The sequence below is a fragment of the Dermochelys coriacea genome, chromosome 9, assembly GCF_009764565.3.
Source record: "Dermochelys coriacea isolate rDerCor1 chromosome 9, rDerCor1.pri.v4, whole genome shotgun sequence".
Classification (NCBI taxonomy): domain Eukaryota; kingdom Metazoa; phylum Chordata; order Testudines; family Dermochelyidae; genus Dermochelys; species Dermochelys coriacea.
In genome coordinates, this window is record NC_050076.1 from 82,484,400 (window position 1) to 82,503,263 (window position 18,864).

At 42.5% G+C, this 18,864-nt stretch overlaps 1 protein-coding gene across 16 annotated transcripts in view; it reads left to right on the plus strand.

The window, feature by feature from the left end:
* ARHGEF9 (Cdc42 guanine nucleotide exchange factor 9) overlaps positions 1-18,864 on the plus strand; it is a 314,624-nt gene that overhangs the window by 248,610 nt on the left and 47,150 nt on the right. For all 16 annotated transcript variants that reach the window (XM_038416958.1, XM_043492310.1, XM_043492311.1 and 13 more), the window contains 4 exons: positions 173-364; positions 7,789-7,968; positions 12,583-12,815; positions 18,561-18,690. In XM_038416958.1, the coding sequence (XP_038272886.1) occupies positions 173-364; positions 7,789-7,968; positions 12,583-12,815; positions 18,561-18,690 (735 nt within the window). The remainder of the gene's footprint in view (positions 1-172; positions 365-7,788; positions 7,969-12,582; positions 12,816-18,560; positions 18,691-18,864) is intronic.

An 18,864-nucleotide genomic window follows, 5' to 3' on the forward strand; every position in this document is an offset into this window, starting at 1 on the left:
GGGCCCACATCTAAGAGGACAAGCTGTGTAGAAAGCTAAAAGTTGTTACCCTATTTTTCTTCTCCAATATTCCTCTCTATAATTTCCCATTGTTACCATGTCTGTTTTTATTAATTGGGCTCCTGATACTTTTACTAATAAATGTATTGCCATTCCCTCTTCTTCCTCACAGCTATGGGTGAACCAAGAAGACGGAGTAGAGGAAGGAACCAGCGAAGTACAGAATGGCCATTTGGATCCAAGCGCCGACTGCCTCTGTCTCAGCAGAACCCTTCAGAACCGAGACCAGATGAGAGCCAACGTAATCAATGAAATCATGAGCACAGAGCGCCACTATATCAAACACCTCAAGGACATTTGTGAGGTACGTAGGGGCTGTAGGGAGTCTTCAGTTGCTAGAACAAAGAAGAATAGTGTGTGACCAGGATCCAGATATCTAGATTGTAAGTGGGTGGTGGGGAAAGAGAGAGAGAGAATCTCCAGGCTTCATCAAGAGACTTGAGTCTTGTTTTTAAGTGCAAGGAAAGGTCATTAAGGGACAGGATTGGCCAAGCCACCGTGTGAAGCATAACATCAGCCTTTAGAGCAAAACGCTCCTTCCAATCATCAACAAAAAGAAAATGGGGGCCAGCCACACTTTTTCATTATTTCACCCAGGTCTGGGGCCTGACCACAAAATGGTCCATTGTAGGCTTATTCCTAACAATCACCGATGATTTAAAGACCTGGAAAAATCATGGGAAATTCCTACATTAAACAATTGTTTTAGGTTGTTGTAAAGTTTGTTGTTGTTTTTGTTGTTGTTGTCATTTTTGATGATTGAATTTATTTTATTTGGTACCCATAAAAGAAGAGATTTTATGAACTGTGGCTGGGAACTGCCATAGACAAGGGCTTTGAAATTCACCAATCCTCCCACAAACAGCTTTGCCAGTGTACCACAATCCTGTGCCTTCAGCACATCCCTGCTGTTTCAGTCATGGGCTCCCCACACATTTCTTCCAATGCAACACAATCCCCAACTGCTATCCCAGAAAGGCTCCCCACAAAGCTCTGCCACTGCACCCTAATCCTGACTCAAAGCCCCCACTGCTATTCCAGTGCTGCATGCTCACACCGCTCTGTATAAGCACCCTCTAGGCCAGCCTCACCCTCTTGTGCCTTTTGTGAATTTACTTTCATCCTGACGTGGATCATCTCTTTCTGTTCTTGCCCTTAGCCTCTCTCCCCACTCCCACGCCAGGCTGATAGATATCTGTACCAAGTCATCATGTGGTTGTAGTTGTGTACAAAACTAGAGTGAGGGCTCCAAAGTCTTTTCACTGCTGACCTAAGCCTGGTTGAACCTGGCTTTCCACAATCAAAAATTCAGTTCTGCACTAATCCACTATTCCATCTAGCCTTATCTACTGCAAGGGGATGGCTCAGATCCAAATAACCAGGCTTACAATACTTAGGATGCCTGAAACCAAAGGCTGGATACTGAGAAGGTTCTGCTCCTTCTGAGGTAGATTGAGTTCCAAACACTTTAATGTGTAGAAATCATTCAGCTGAAACCTTCAAAACCAAGATCCTGTTGCTCTCCATAGACATTAAAGGTCCTATGACAGTTTTTTGTAAAAGTAGGTGGATTGTCACTTTCATTGATCATACCTTCCTCTTCTCCCACAGCTCTCCAGCTTGTAATGCAATGCCTCTCTCTCTCTCTCCAGGGATGGCTGTGTGTGTGGGTGTGTGTGGTGTGTGTGTGTGTGATATCTATGAGTAAGGATTGAAATGTGAACAGATTTAGTTGAAAATTGAGTTCAAATTAATTAAAAATGGGACTATTATAAAATCCCCCTACTCTAATTTCTAGGATGGTAAGGAAAGCATTGCATTATTCTACATTGAGTCATATGGAAGAAGAAATCTGACAGGCTAATGAAAGTCGGGACTGGGTTAATATAGAGTATAGCAGCATGAGCCAGGTCTCGCTGCTAAGATGTAATCACATAACATCATCTAAAGTCAATGAAACATCTCAAGAAATGAAGTTGTACTAGATTGCTGCAGGTCTTGGGTGATTCAGGACACTCGCCCTGCAGCTTCCTGTCTTAGAACACACCCAATGCCAATATGTTATGGAGCTTCACAGGACTATTATTTATTAGATCCAAAAAACAACATTAAAAGAACATTAAGATTGCAAAGTCCAGTGCTCAAGAGTTAGGGAATGCCAGTGTTAAAGCTGCCCATTGCCTCTTTAAACTGAGATTTTTCAAAGACTTATAACTTGGCCAAATTTGGGTATATTTTCAGTGAAGCAGCAAAAGGCATATCCTTGCCATAAAGGTCACCCCTTTGCTACGTTGCCAGCCTTGCTCCACAGTACGGAGGCACTAGAGCAGACTGTATGCGGGAACTAGAGCAGTGGTTCTCCATGTATTTATCATTGTGGCCCACAATGTATTATGTGGGCTGCAGGTTGAGAACTTCAGTGCCTTCCCTCCACTAAAATGCCCCACAGACCGCTATGCTCAGCACGCCCCTCCCAGAGACCCATTTACAGAGCAGGGCAGGAGCAAAATGCATGGGGCCAGGCAGCTGGGACCCCGAACCTCGCTCCGTGTGGGCTGGGACCAGATTTTTTTTAGCATACAGCTGGGCTGCAGCTGTGTGCTAATTGGGCTGCGGGTTGAGAAACACTGCACGAGAGCTTCGCAAAAGAACAACTGCAAGAATTTTTTAACTATGGGCAAAACAATGTATTTCCACCCTAGCCTCATTCTCAGAAATGGCTGAACCATTTTTCAGAACTTCATAAACAAATGTAGCTTAAGTTAGTCATGTTGCATAGAGAAATTCAGCCCAAACAGAGTTTGGGAAAGTAATAAGCAACAACAAAAAATAGGGTCTTATAGTGGGAAGTGTCAGACAACCTTAACCATATGCTGCACTCTAGCCCCATCTAGAATAGAAGACTTTAGATGGACAAGGCATTTTGCAGACATATAAAAAGATATAGTCCCTACCCCAAAGAGTTCACAGTCTAAAGTTTTGATCCTCAGGTGTGCGGTACACTGGCATCTCCCTTTGAGCTAAAAGGCAGAGACACAAGGAGGAGTCACACTGTGGAGAACCTTGAGCATGAAGATGAGGAGTTTATACTTAATGCAGAATGACTCTGGGAAGCCAGAAAAGGCATTCAAACAGTGGAGTAACATGAACAAAGTAGTGGGCAAGGAAGGTGATTTTAGCTGCAGCGTGTTGCAGGGATTGCAGATGGGAGAGTGAGAGATAGGGAGGCTAGAGCTGAGGGTACTGAGATGGGTCCTGGCTGGGTGGTTGAAGAAGGCCTTGCCTTGGGGAAGAAACCTTAGAGCTACAGCCCTACACCAGGGCTGAAAAAGAACTGGACTATATACCCTGGAAGGGGGGACAGCCTGTGTGGCTCGACCGGAGGGCTGAGCTGCCAAAGACCAGCCGAGAGGACTAGCAGCCTGGGGGTGCTTGCGAGAGGCAGGTGCCACCCTGATGTAATAACAAAAAATAAAAGCAAGCTCACACCTAACCAAGAGAAAGCCCCCCATGAAGTGAAGTGTTTGCAGGCACTATCAGAGAAACGGGGGCATGCATCAGAGGCATATGCTGACCCTGTTACACTTGTACATGTCATTTTGTTCTGTATTGGAGCCGGCTCACACTGTATTTTACATGTCATTTTGCTATCGTAATGCTGGTTTTCTATGCTCTCTTTTGTGGAATTTGGCTACCTCTTGCTGGGTTTGGTGTGTATTATACTGAATTCCCTTGCACTGACAGTGTACATGTCACAGGAATGACTATGCTGATGGGGAACAGGAGTACAGATATGCAGTTCTTATGCACTTTGTATACAGTGCTCACTACAGTCGGGTATTTGAGTAAATACTATGCAGTCATGACTGCCCAAGTTTCTTTTCACATCTCATAGCCTGAGCTTCATTCCTGTGGTTACCACTGAGCATGTGCATACCAGAATGGCTCTCAGAATAGCCCAATAGCTCATCAGAAGCTCTGGACCCTATGTTGGTGGCTTATAGGATGAAATATTTTGAGAACCGAGCAGTGGGGATGGTCCATGAGGGGAATGAACTGGCTCATTGCTAGGAAGAGGGGAACCCACAAGCGATTGCTTGTCTAGTATATTCTCAGTTTCATTTCCTTCTTCTGTTTTCTCTCTCCTTCTCTGTGGAAGAAAAGGAAGATGGGTCACATCCCATGCCTCTTTATATACCAACTCCAGGGCTTAGAAAACTTAGCACTTAACCTCCTGCAAATATTCTCCAACTTTGCTATTCCACAGGGACAACATAAAAAAATACTTTAAAAGGAGACAGTTTGTCAGCTATTTTAGGTCTTCATTGAGCAAAGCGTTCTCCAACATCTGCTCATCAGTCAGCTATCCCCAGCCTGAACAAACCTGATGGAATGAGTGGCAGAAAGATGACATTGTTTTATGCAACAAAAGTAAATTTACTGGAAAAACTCTGCAGCCTTCTAGCTGGTGCTTGCTGTGTATTATATATAATCAGTGGTCTCTTCCAATTGATTGCTCACGTTGGAAGCTAACCATCCAAATGTAGAAACCAAATACAAGAGAAGGCTCGGAACTTTGTTTGAATGCTGCATTTATTTATTTATTTACATTCCCCAGGCTTTGATTGACATCTCTATGGAATTTTGCTGCTTTACTCTGGGTAGCATGTGGCTTAGGCAAGCAGCAACATAGCACGTGGAGTGTGGAAAATATTCAAGGCAGTGGTCACAGTGAATAGCCAACTAGCAATGGCTGAAACCCATTTGTGTGATTCGCCCACTGAATGGTTTTATAAAAGAGGAATAATAATCCTTTCCTACTTCAAAGGTGGTTTGCAAGAATCAGTTCATATTACAGAGTGCTTTGAGATCCTCACGTGGAAGTGAAAATATTATAGCAAAAATTCCTATGATTTCTACCTGGCTTGTGTCTTTATTTGCTGTACAGCTGCCATAGCTTAAAAATTGTTCAGCTGTGAATCAGGCTGCTCCATTTCCTCAGGTCATTTCATCCTTAGAATGAGAGGGGGAAACCCAAGGAGTTGAGTCATAGAGTTCCAAAGCAGGTCCCTGGAAGAGCTGAGACTCAAATTCATCAACTGTGTAATGTATTTCATGATCAAACCCTATGCTAAGGGAGGAAGAGAGGATTGTCTCCAAAGGTAGCTATGGTGTGGTCTAATATGACGTTAGCTAAACCAGACATTTAGGAAGTTGGCCATTAGCCAGGATGTCTCAAGTCATATTTATAATTCCATCATCTTTTTAAAGTCGTCATTCCAGGAAACCACTTGGTGAACCTGATGTGCGGTTTATTATCTTTTCTAATATTTATCATTGTTCAACATCAGCTGTGTGCCACCAGCTAGTGGTTCATCTGCATGACTCAGTTCCCAAATTCAGCTGTTCATCTGAACCTTCCAGCACCTTTCTTTACTTTTCGGGACGAGGAAACAAGTATAAGGTTTCAACTTACAGGGCCTCAGTTATTATTGTTGTTTAAAATTAAGAAGCCTCAAGTGAGACTGTGGCCCCACTGTACCCAGCAAGATCTACAATTTAAATAGACACCACAAGCAAACAGTGTGAGGGAAAACAGATGCTGAGAGGTGAAGAGATTTGCCCAAGGTCACGCAGCAGGGCAGTAGCAGAGATAGCAATAGAACCCAGGTCTGCTTTCTCCCCAGGCAGTGCCCGCTGTGCTAGACTGTGCTCCTCCAACTGGTAAAGCTTAGATCTGAATACTCAGATAAATTGGTGGACTGGGAAGAAAAAAATGATCTGTAAGTAGGAAGGCAAATAGAGGGTTGTGTGTTCTAGCCCTTTCCCATACCTACCTATCTTTTCTAGGACAGGGACTGTCTATTAATCTATGTTTGTACAGTGCCTTGCACAATGGGACCTGTTCTCAGTTGGTCTCTAGGCACTACTGTAATACAAACAACAATTAATAGTAATAATAAGAGGCCGAGGGACAGGAAAAAAGGATGATCTGGTAGCTGCGGCACTAGACTGGGGATTTAGGAGAACTGGGTTCAGTTTGCAGCTGTTCCACAGACTCACTTTGTGGCCTTGAGGAAGTCACTTAAACTCTCTCCACTCAGTGCCCCCATTGTTTCATGTTCTCTGTGTATATAAATGTCCCCATTGTATTTTCCACTGAATGCATCTGATGAAGTGAGCTGTAGCTCATGAAAGCTTATGCTCAGATAAATTTGTTTAGTCTCTAAGGTGCCACAAGTACTCCTTTTCCTTTTGCGAATACAGACTAACACTGCTGCTACTCTGAAACCTGTCATCTGGGGGCAATACTTCTTCCTCTTTCTCCCATTCTTCATCTGTCTAGTTTACTTACAGTATAATTTCTCCAGGCCAGGGACTGTCTTTTACTCTGTTTGTACAATGCCTAGCACAACGGGACCCCAGTCTCAGTTAGGAGTCTAGGCAGTCCTAGAATACACATAATAAATAATACATTAAATAATAAAACATTATTTAATAATAAAACAATAGCCGAGAAAATGGGAGAAACGTCCCTGGCACAACCTCACTGACTTTAATGCACTAGTGTAACTGAGGAGAATCTGGGAGAATAAAAAGGATGGGGAAAGAGAAAAGAAAATGATGCTATTTTCTTCCTCCAAGATGACATTTAACTATGGCTTTTATCTTCCATCACTGCTGTTCCCTCGTTAGGCAGCCAATAAACTGAAACCACCATCAAACCTTTATTTTTTTGTTTTGTTTTACCATTCTGAGTTCCCACCCACTGACATTTTCAGAACTGCAAAACCTTCTGCCTTTGTTTCTCATACACAGGCAAATAAATAATGGTGGGAGAAACCACGTAGCATTCCAAGTCAGGGATGTCCCATGAGATTTGGAGAGGTGGCACAGTGCCTTTGGCTAGCAGTAGGTCTCAGATACCTTGTGCTCAGTGCAGTAGCAATGGGAAGGATGGTTGCATCATGTGCTCTTTCACTCTCCGTTATGAGACCAAGACCATAGAATCAGACATTAATGGAATATTCTGCAGCTTGAATGGCTGCTTCCATGTGCCGATTACTGTGGCTGTGGAGGGGAATGAGAGTGGCCAGCCTATTGAAAGACAGACGGAGGCAGCTGTCGCAGTCGGATGATACGCCCTTGATCAAAGTGTGAGAATGTGGCACCTTTTCTGGGGACGTTTGCAGCAAGAACCAAAACTAATGGATTTGTTTGTGTGGCGGTAATTTTTAAAGGGACAGACAGGGACAGAAATGAGTAACCAAATCCCTTTACAGTATGAAGGGCCAAACATGAGGCTTGCTCCTCTCTGAAGCATTGGTAGACCTAGGAAGGCGCCGAGCATTGGTGGCTAAGCTCCTTTCAGGAGTACTCCCTTTTCACAGAAGGTGCAGGCAGAGTGCTCAGGGAATGCGGGGTAGCTCTCTGTATTGCCCTCCCTATACCTACTTTTGAGTGGATCAGCATGCACTCCACAGCAGCTTTTGACCAAGGCTAGCAAGCCTATCAGGATGGCAGGGCCCTGCCCAGGTTCCAAAGAAGCAGCCTTGCCATAACCCCAAGGGACCACAGAGCTTCAAGGGGCCATAGTCTGTCTTGTGCTTGGCTCTTCCATGGGTGCAGGGGATAGTAACTTTTTTTTGTCTATTGCTGTTTCCAAGGCCCATCTGGCATTGTGAGTGTTTGGGTTATTTTACAAATTCCTCCTCTTTCTCCTTGCAGGGTTACTTAAAGCAGTGCCGGAAGAGGAGAGACATGTTCAGTGATGAACAGTTAAAGGTCATATTCGGCAACATTGAAGATATCTACAGGTTTCAGATGGGTTTTGTCCGGGACTTGGAGAAACAATATAACAATGAGGACCCCCACCTCAGTGAAATTGGACCTTGTTTTCTGGAACATGTAAGTTTCTGATGGGAGTGAGAAGGCAGAAGCCATTTTACATGACTGGATCGTCACTGTTCTGGTTGGCGGGTTCCTCAGATTACAGACCAGAGGCTACCTTGACTATTGGTTTCTTTTAGAGTAGCAGCCGTGTTAGTCTGTATTCGCAAAAAGAAAAGGAGAACTTGTGGCACCTTAGAGACTAACAAATTTATTTGAGCATAAGCTTTCGTGAGCTACAGCTCACTTCATAGCTGTAGCTCACGAAAGCTTATGCTCAAATAAATTTGTTAGTCTCTAAGGTGCCACGAATACTCCTTTTCTTATTGGTTTCTTGTTGCTAGATTTGGAAATGGGCAAACTTCACAAGTGATGCATAAGGTTATAGGACATAGGAAACACAGGAGCAACAAGAGGGATAACAGTCAGTGAATCTGCTCAACATCTTACATGTCTCGACCCAATTGCAAGGAGTATGAGGAATGAACAGGAAGAACTGGGAGTATTAGTACTAAGTAGCTAAATTATTATTTACTAGGCATCATTGAGACTTGGATAAATCTCATGACTGGAATATTGGTATAGAGAGGGATAACTTGTTCAGGAAGGACAGGTAGGGAAAAAAAGGAGGAGGCGTATATATTCTTGATGCGTAATACACTTGTTCTGAGGTCTAGAAGGAGGTGACAGGCAGACCAGTTGAAAGTCTCAGGGTGAAGATAAAAGGGGAAAAAAGCAGGGACAGCATCCTGGAAGGGGAAGTAAGGAAGAGGAAGTAGATGAGGCATTTCTAGAACAAATAACAGAAAAGCCAAACCACAAACACTGGTAATAATGGGGGGCTCTAACTACCCAGACATCTGTTTGAAAAGTAATATGGCAAAACACAATTTTTTCAGTAAGTTCTTGGGATGTATTGGGGAAGTTTTTTTTCAGAAAGTGGAAATAAGCAAAGGCACAGCCATTTTAGACTTCAGGGAGGAATTGATAGTGAATCTGAAGGTTGAAGGAAATTTGGGTGAGAGTGATCATGAAATGATAGATTTAATGATTCCAAGGAAAGGAAGGAGTGAAAGCAGCAGAATAAGGAAAATGAACTTCAAAAAAGCAGATTTTAACAAATTCCTATGGGAAGAAAATCTAAGGGACAAAGGTGTTCAGGAGAAATGGCAAAAATACAGTATTAATGGCACAATAGCAAATTATCCCAATGCATAGGAAAGACAGAAAGAACTGTAAGAGGCCAATATGGCTCCTTCATGAGCTCTTTAATGACCTGAAAATAAAAAAAGGAATCCTTCAAAAACTGGAAACATGGGAAAATTGCTAAGGATGAATACAAAAGAATAGTACAAGTGTGTAGGATCTGTTTGACTGTCACATCATTATTTCCCCATCTATAAAATGGCTACTTACCTGACAAATGTGTTGCAATGCTTGATTAGTTAATTTTGGTAAAGTGATTTGAGATCCTCAGTTCCAAACGTATTACATAACTGCAAAGTATCATCAGTATCCCTCATATCAAAATGCTATCTAATCTAAATCAACCAATAGTGTTCCACAGAAGTGAAATAGGGCTCTATAGAAATTATTCCTATAACCTATAGAATTTATTAAACAATGAGATCTTTTCCTTTGTCTTTTAAAATCACCTTGTGGTGTATAAGGGATAGAAACCTTATTTCAATATTACAGGATGGTTTAAAAATGTTGCAAAAAGGTTATCATCGTCTATTTAATTCTAAAGGCCTTTTCCAGAAGAGGAGATTATTATTATTATTATTATTAATAATAATAATAATAATAATTAATAATGTGGCTACCCTCCAAGATAAATTTTATGTCTGACACCTTTTAAATGATTATTTTTTTAATCAAGAGTTTTGGCACGGACAGAAACCTTCATGCTTCAGGGCATAAGCTGACCTCTGACTAATATAGGTTAGGAAGACTCTCCCTGTGGGCATGTTATCTTGGAATGGCCTTCTGTAGGGTTTCTTGCACCCTTCTATGAAGCCACGGGTACTGGCCACAGTTGGAAATGGACTATACATCTGATCCTGTCTGGCATTTCCTACATACCTATGTTTGTCAGGTACAGGGGAGACCAAGATTTAACTGTATGGAAGCAATTTACAAATACATGGAAAGTTTTTTTCAAAAAATGGTTCTAAAAATAAATGTCCATCTGTTCTCAGACCCGTATTAAAGTCAAGAATCTGAGTTGTTTGATTGGTGTGTTTAAAACAAAACTCTCAACCCAAGAAACCTGGCATTTCTAATTGCATGCCAACTGAGTGGAACAGTTTGTTGCAATGTAAGCTGTCAATGGATTGATTCACAAGCAAGGAAAACACATGTTTGGAGTCTTGGCTATAGAAACACAGCACATTTGCAAGGAATGCAACCCCATCTGACTTTATAACCCCCCTCCTCCCCTTGTGACTATGTTTCTCTGCTGGCCCACCAGGCCTCATGCAGTCTAAGTGACAGCAAGGTAGCAGATAGCTTACTCATGCTAAAACACAGTAGCTGACAATATAGTGCTGGAGGCTTTAGCCCACCCCATCTCGCCTGTTACATAAGCTGTATATTGCGGGAGCTGATAAATTGGCCAGTGTTGTAAATATGTCAAGAAAATTGCAGTTCTGCTTTTTTAGGTTTTCCTGTAGGGAGAACGAAGTGCTATATCAGAGCTTATGTAAGATCCAGGATGTGAATCCTTTTATGTGTAACATCATTACTTAGAGTTGTACCTGGGCTGAGCTACGTTTCACCTCAGCAACACTTCAGTTTCATTAGAGAATCTCACTGTAGACATTAATGAAATTTCAATGGGACACCATTAAAACCACTCACAGCTTGTCCTAATTGCCGCTGGCCTTTGCAGCCAAGAGCATCTTTCTTTTTTGACGGACAGCATTGTAATAAAAACATCCCTCTTTATATCTCTAACAGTGGTGCTGAGATACTACAGTGATGAGCATGTTAGAAATCTGCAGAGGGGCAAACAGACTGGAAACTGATAGTATGAAGTCATGGGAGAGTTTCACTACAGGCTATATCCTCATGGTGGGGGACTAACCCCCTCCTACAGACAGGTGGGAGAGCTTGTCGGTAGAGAACTGTGAGGCTCTTCTTGAAGGGTTTCCCCCAGGATATTCTGATGGAGGGAAGCAAGGTGTTTGACTCCCCAGAACTCCCACATTCCTTGAGCCCCTGGAAGCACAGGGTCATCTGTCTGGAGTCTCTCTGCCTTCACAACGGTTCTGGAGTCATGTTTCCTGATTCCCAGGTTCTTGTTCTATCCAGGAAGTCTGTTGTGTTTAAGGAAGTAAAATTGGAGCAAAACAGGTAGTACAAAAGGCAGAGTGTGCAAACTGATCATATGCAAGGGTCGGAATGACATTTTTCCATCATGTACAGCATGAAGGGAACGCGATTTTTGGTCTCACCCGATTATGTAATAAGCATTGCACTACTGGCCAAGTGTGTTTAAGGAGTAAATATCTCCTTCCTCTGCATCATTAGGCAGCAACCACAGCTTGTACATAGCATAGCAAAAGCTGGTCTTGTGGCTGAGATGTAGGACTGTGACTCGCAAACCCGGGTTCAGTTCCTGTCTCTGTGTGATATTGGGTGTTCGCTTAATCTCTCTGTGCCTTAAATTCCAGTGTGCTTGTACATATCCTTTTCTTCTACCTCTTGTCTGTATAGCCTGTAAGCTTCTAAGGGCAGGACTGCTCCTCTTACTATGTGTTTATACCATGTCCAGCACAATGAGACCGTGACAGTATCTAGGCTGGCCTCTAGGCAAGGTAATACAAATAAATACTAATATTAACAGACTTGATGGACTAGTGCAAAGGAGGAAGAGGTGGTCTTGTGATCCAGGTGTGGAACCATGGGCGCTGGACCAGTTTTTATAGTGGGGGTGCTCAAAGCCATTGAACCAAACTGTAAACCCTGTATATAATGGAAACCACTTCAAGCCATGGGGTGCGGCAGCACCTCTAGTTCCAGCACCTATGTCTGGTACTGTCTTGGTGTGTAACTGTGGGCAAATCCCTTCACTCCTTCGTGCCTGAGTTTCCCCATTGGTAAAGCTGGGATATTCAAACCTATCCCAGGTGGGTGGGGTGAGGCTTAACTCAGAGATTTGTGAAACACTTTGGGGAGCGTCTGCGGGAAGGCACTCTGCACCTACCATTATTACTGTGCCGTGTGTGCTGCCAAAGACCACAGCTTTGACTCAGCGTCACCTTGACCATTTTAAAGAAAGAAAACCCCATCTCTTGATTTGAAACAGAAAGCTCCCACATGGCTCTCTTCAGGGATCATCTTACTACAATATTGTATCTCATATGTACCTGCAACAATGTGTCAGTGTAAAGGATTCCCTGCAGAGACACAGTGCTAATTGAGTGCTACACAGAGAAAGGGACAAGGCCTGCATGCTAGTAATCCAGCATCAGACCTTGCTGCTGCTGGGGTGTTTTTCTTTTATTTGTTGTAATTTATTCTTGTTAGTGTGACAAGCACTTTATTGTTCCCAGCACTTGTCTGATGCACTCACCTGTCTTCCCTGTTTCTTTCTTTGTTCATTCCCCCCACTCTCACCTCTCGCAGCAAGACGGGTTCTGGATCTATTCGGAGTACTGTAACAATCACTTGGACGCATGTATGGAGCTGTCCAAGCTGATGAAAGATGGCAGGTACCAGCATTTCTTCGAAGCGTGTCGTTTGTTGCAGCAGATGATTGACATTGCCATAGACGGTTTCCTTCTGACACCAGTGCAGAAGATCTGCAAATACCCCTTGCAACTGGCAGAGCTATTGAAGTATACTGCACAGGATCACAGGTAATGAGATGCCTTTTTTTTTTACTGTACTTGTGTTTTTGATGGCTTTCACTAAACTGAGGACTTTTGATAGCCTATTTCTTTACAAGGCATCTACAGACACTAAATAACAAAAGGTTTTCTCTCCTACCTCTTCTTGCATCCAGCTGTTTCACTTCATGATAACTTGTTAAAATTAAGGCAGGGCAGAGGTTCAGCAAACTAGATAGAAAGCCTGCCTGAAGCACTTATTCCCAGTGGAACCAAATTGAACTCCATTGTAGTCAGAGACCTGAAGTAATGATAGTTAGCTGTACTTTTGGATGCTACCTGCTACTCTAGATGAATTATTGATTCATGTACTCGGTTAAGATACATTAGCCAAAAAGGTTTGTTTCCCTCTCCTGACAGTGAACTCATCACAGCTGGGAATGGGAGCACCTCTCGTGTTTGGATAGAAATGGGCCAGACCAGTAACTTGGATCTGAACTCCCTAAATTTGGGGGGAAATCAGCTCCTGATCTGATTGTCGCAGGTTGTGTCCATCACTGGTTTTGGAATCTGGGTTTGGATGTGAGAAGCACACAAAAGTTTGTATGTATCTCTAACTAGAGCTGGCCAGGAATTTTCCATCAGAATGATTTTCTGATGAAAAATGCCATTTTCTCAAAATTGAATTTTTCTCTGGGAAAATTGAAATAATGGCTGCCCGCCTGGACGACACTTGTCAGTTTCACTTTCTGCTTGTGTTGAGGCTGAGCACCCTGACTCTCTGCTTCCCCGGCTCCCAGCCTCCCCACCTTTGCCCCAGCTCCAGATGCCAGGGAGGCAGAGAGCCCAGGGCATTCAGACACATACAACAGCCAGATATTTCAGAAACTTCTAAAATGGTTTGATTTGTGATTTGGTTTTGGAAATGGACAAAGGGGTGAAGAGCAGAGGTTTATGTTTATTTGATCTGCCCTGGTTCACCAATGTTTAATAGATATTAGCTTGAACCAAACCCAGATACAAACATCTTTGTAAAGCTGGACGTTTGAAACCTAATCCCAGACCTGAATCCAAGTTTTCTCCCTTCCTTTATCATGGGGCCAAATCAAAACCCTGAATCTGAACCTGCTGAGCTCTGAGGCATTTGAAACCCAGCCCAGGGTCCAAATCTTGTGTCTTATTCTCCTTTCCAGTCCCAAATCATTGTGATGTAAATACAGGCTTCTGACTTAATGTAAGGAGAGGCAGCCTCAGGGAGAAAAGGAATCTGTGATTCCTCTTACGTAATTAGTACTAATACCAAAGAGGAGATGTACAGTGTGATTACACTGAGGATAAATTATATTTTTGGGTTCAACATAATTTAAAGCATTCCTTTTTCAATGAGGACTCTTAAAATTACTATGTGATTATTTAATCATGGATGTTGTGACGTTCTGAGGGAATCAATGCATTCCTGTGTTTAAGCTGCAATTGTCCAAGACCAAGGCCTTCTCTACAATGGGAATTTACAGTGCTGCAACTTTCTGGCTCAGGGGTGTGAAAAAACATGGCAGTAGTTAAGTCAGTGGGAGAGCATCTCCTGCAGACATAGCACAGTCCACACTGGCCGTTCTGGCCGTGAAACTTACGTCGGTCAGGAGTGTGTGTTTTCACACCCTGACGGACAAAAATTTTACCGACAAAAATGCTAATGTAGACATAGCCTTAATTTCTAAAATATCTCGTATCTCTAAAATTTCTAAAATACCTAATACCTAAAATTCTTTGTGCCCATAGGTCAGGTTGTTAAATATCCTAAAGCTATTATCTAAACCCCAATGTGTTTAATCCCAATTTGATTGTGGGAGCAAAACTGAAGGAACAAAATTATCTGGTGGATTGATGCTCATCATGGGCCAGATTGTGAGTCTCTTCATCTGAGTAGGACTTTAATACGCAAGAAGTAATGGGACAAAGAAAGGTATTACTCGAACTGAGCAAGGAGTTCATAGTCTGGTCTCATGTAAGGAAGGATTTTTGTATCATTTGTCAGTGGATAGTATTAGATTTTTTTCCTCTCTGGTTAGCTGAAATCATTCTCTTATTGTATTGCTATAGATCTACTATATATAGGGCCAGGACAATGGGCCTGCATCCAAATTCCTGATCATTCCAGCCCAAGTTAGCACATGACATTTTGGCAAGAGCCCACACTTGCATTCTCACTGAGCATTGAAAGGAAGTCATTGCATCCCAGATATAACTGATGAGCAATTTATCAGCCTTAATTTTATTTTGAATGCTATCCTAATATTAATTCACCAGCCAAATGCTTTCTTCTGCCATTTCTCTTCTAGGTTCTTTGTCAGCTCAACCGCAGACATGGGCTCAGAGCCCAGAAAGTTCAGTCAGTGATTCTTGCTTCATTAATGTACGAAAGGAAAAATATACCTGCTGTTTCCTCTTCAAATGGAACATTAGAATTAGTGAATTAGCGTTACCAGTATAAAGCCCAGCTTCATTGGCACCAGCCCACTCCACGTGGAGGCAGGCTTGGGGGTGTTTTAAAATCTTGGCTCTGTTCAATTGTTCATTGTCTATGGGCCAGTTCATCTGAATTTTTCACAAAGGCACATCTGTTCATCGTCCCAAGATTGAAACCAGTTTCATATTCATTAAATATATGAAGGTCATAAGTGCAACGTTGCCTCGTGAGCAACTGGCATTGTAGGGCCACTGTCCAGTGATTTCATCAGGTTCCTTGATTCAGAGTTTCAGTGCAAATAAGATTTGGGGTAAGAAGTTGGTGTGGAATCAAAGGCAAATCAGAGTTTTCCCTGGATGCTTGGCATTAGGAGTAGTTTTCATAGTTTTTATAGAAGTGTAACTTCTTTCCATTGCTATGCAGGTAGTAACTAGAGCCTGACCCTTCAGGTGTGTCTATTGTGGGTTCATCGGGTATGCTATCAACTCCATTTAAGAAGTTAATTTCTACGCTCTGGGATATCATGCTGTTGTGAGACAAGTCCCAAATGTCCCTTCCTGCAGATCAGAGCCAGAGTTAAACGTATGTGTGTATATTGGGTTAAGGGGGAGCTGTTCTAAACTTTGAACTGAAATTAGCCACCCTTACACTCACTCAGGCCACTTGCATGCGTACAACTACCTGAAGTGTAGACTTGATCCTATTTGCATAAGCCACACCCCTGAATTGTGCTGCCATTTTATCAGGGTATCCCTAGTACACACGCCCTTAAGGGCATTGGATCAACAGACTTTTCACTATCTACCACACACACATTCCCCTCCCTGAAGGTATCTTCTCCAGCCATCATCCTTAATTTATAGTCTAAGAGCCAATTCCTGGAGTCCTTTACTCACTATTTACTCAGTGATTGGAAAGTTTTGGAACAGTAGGAGTTCTTTTTCATTCAGTGAGGGTTTTGCCTAAGGACCAAGTAGAAACTGTGTAAAGATATCAAGACCTGAAATAATGTTAAAATAATAAATATATTTTATTATGAAAACTATAAAAATATGCTGTTTACTTTATTTTAATATTTCCCCAATTTATATCCCATTTGGGGTACTTACTGAGTTTCTGGATCTAAAATCATGGTAGAGGAAGGAAGCTCTGAAATACACAGAGAAGTGGATTGGCTGTTTTCAGTATCCAGTACTGAAGTATTCATAGCTCTAAACTTACATGTCCCCAGATGTTGGAAAATAGTCCTCAACAAAGATTTCAAGTGCAGGATATTACAAAAATAGCAGAGGAGTTGACTCAAAATGATATGCTATTTCTTTGACATAATGAGCAGTGGGATAATACCAGATGCGTGTGGGAATCTGAAGTCAACTTGGGTCTATAATGAGCAACTCCGTTCCCGAGAAGTATTTTCTGTATATTCCAAGGAATCAGGCTATAAAGATCTACTAGAATACAAATGGTTAATCTCCTGTTCTAAATGTCACTGACAGAATCTTGAGCAGTAACCAGTAGAGCCATTTCCTCAGCAGCTGCGAGAGATCTCCATGTTTCTCATTAGTTAGAAGTCAATATCAACCCTTAAGTTAATCATAAATTATGGCAACATTATATCAGCTGGCCTAGTCTGTCTTCCCAATAGAAATGAACGTTAAGGTCTCCTGGAATGGAAAATGAGGCACAAGGTGGGAATCAATAGCATTGATTTCAGCATCACTTTTTGAAAAGACTGATCATCATCCTTGCTGCCCCGACAGGAGGCTGTTTTCGGTCTGTTATTACACTCACGCACGCATCCAGGAAGCAAAAAGAATTGCGCTGATTTGCTCACATAGCACATGAGATATCCACAATGAGAGTGAATTCCATGAGACAAATGCTATATGACACCCACCCAACCCCCTAGGCTTGAAAGCCCAAGTTCTAGCCTGAGCTGCAACCTGAGCTCTAGCCTGAGTCTCTCCAAGATGCAGTGTAGAAATACCCTTTCTGGCCAGCAAGGGTATTTCTATCACAGCTGAACTGAGTGGGCTCCAGCCTTATGTCTTAAGCATTGTAAGATCAATGACAGGTTTCAGATTAGCAGCCGTGTTAGTCTGTATTGGCAGAAAGAAAAGGAGTACTTGTGGCACCTTAGAGACTAACAAATTTATTTGAGCATAAGCTTTCATGAATGCATCAGATGAAGTGAGTGGTAGCTCACGAAAGCTTATGCTCAAATAAATTTGTTAGTCTCTAAGGTGCCACAAGTACTCCTTTTCTTTTTAAGATCAATGACATGTGTATTCTTTGCTGGCCAGGGCAGTTGCCTCTGTATTCAAACCTGATATAGTGAGTTATAGACTGATATTTTATAGTGATACATGTTTCTTCTGGGGACCCAGGGAACACCTCCTTCCTTCCATTATTCAAAGGCAAGCATAGGCAGATGCTGGGGCCAGAGAAGCCCTGAAGCCAACCCTTGCAAAAACAAGCTCTGGAAGGAGATTGTTACAATCCAGAAAGACTTTGCCCTGACTTTGCTTCTGCTGGAAACACTGGTATGATCGGGGAGGCATGAGCAAGTCTGATTTGGGACTATAAAATGTGTGTGTCTTTATCTACAAATGTAGGTGGTAGATAGATAGATGTACATGCACACATAGAGAGGGAATTGCTCACATACATAATATGACTATGACACTGGCCGATTCTGTCCCAGATAACTTGAGAATCACACATCCAGAAGTTCGTTCTGGGCATCATTTACATTCATTATAAATCATTGTAATAAGGAAACTAATTTTATAAAGGAACACTAACATTCAAATATTTTCCAACTTTCATTTTAATGGAACAACCCAAGGCTCCACAGTACGAGGTCTCCCATCATCCGCCAGCAGAGTAACAGGGTTAGGAATGTTCAGACAGCCCCGGAACGTGGCTGACCATCCTAACACATTTTTAAAGAGCAAGGTCCACAGCTGCTGTAGTTCAGTGTAGCTCCATGTAAGTCAATGAAGTTACGCTGATGTACAGCAGCTGAGGAGTTGGCCCATTCATTTTATTAGAGTTTCACAGTCTCAGTTTGAAACAAGTTAATGTTTTTTGGAGGGGGAGAGGAGGGAGGGGTTGACAAGCCAAAAAGCAACAAGCAGAGGAGGAGACGAATGAAGAATAACAAAAAGGGGCAAATTGCTGTTAGTCCCCTGTTCTAACAGGTGCGGCAATATGCTGTTAATAAATGCTGTTAATAATGATGAACCCTTGTACATTCCCATTGTGTGTCAGGTGTAATTCCATGAGCTCCCTTTTGTGTATTCTAGTGACTACAGGTACGTGGCTGCTGCACTCGCAGTCATGAGGAATGTGACTCAGCAGATCAATGAGCGGAAACGGAGATTGGAGAACATTGACAAGATAGCTCAGTGGCAGGCCTCAGTCCTGGATTGGGAGGTACAGTATGCATTGGGCAGTGATGGGCTCCAGTAGATTCCAGCACAAGAGGTAGAGGTGAATTGATTCATATCAGGCTTGGGCTGCAACTAACACAGAGATGCCATCTTTAGGTGCTAGTAGCTAGTAAATGAGCCTCAAGCCTTTTGTACAGGACAGGTATGTTTGGGAGTA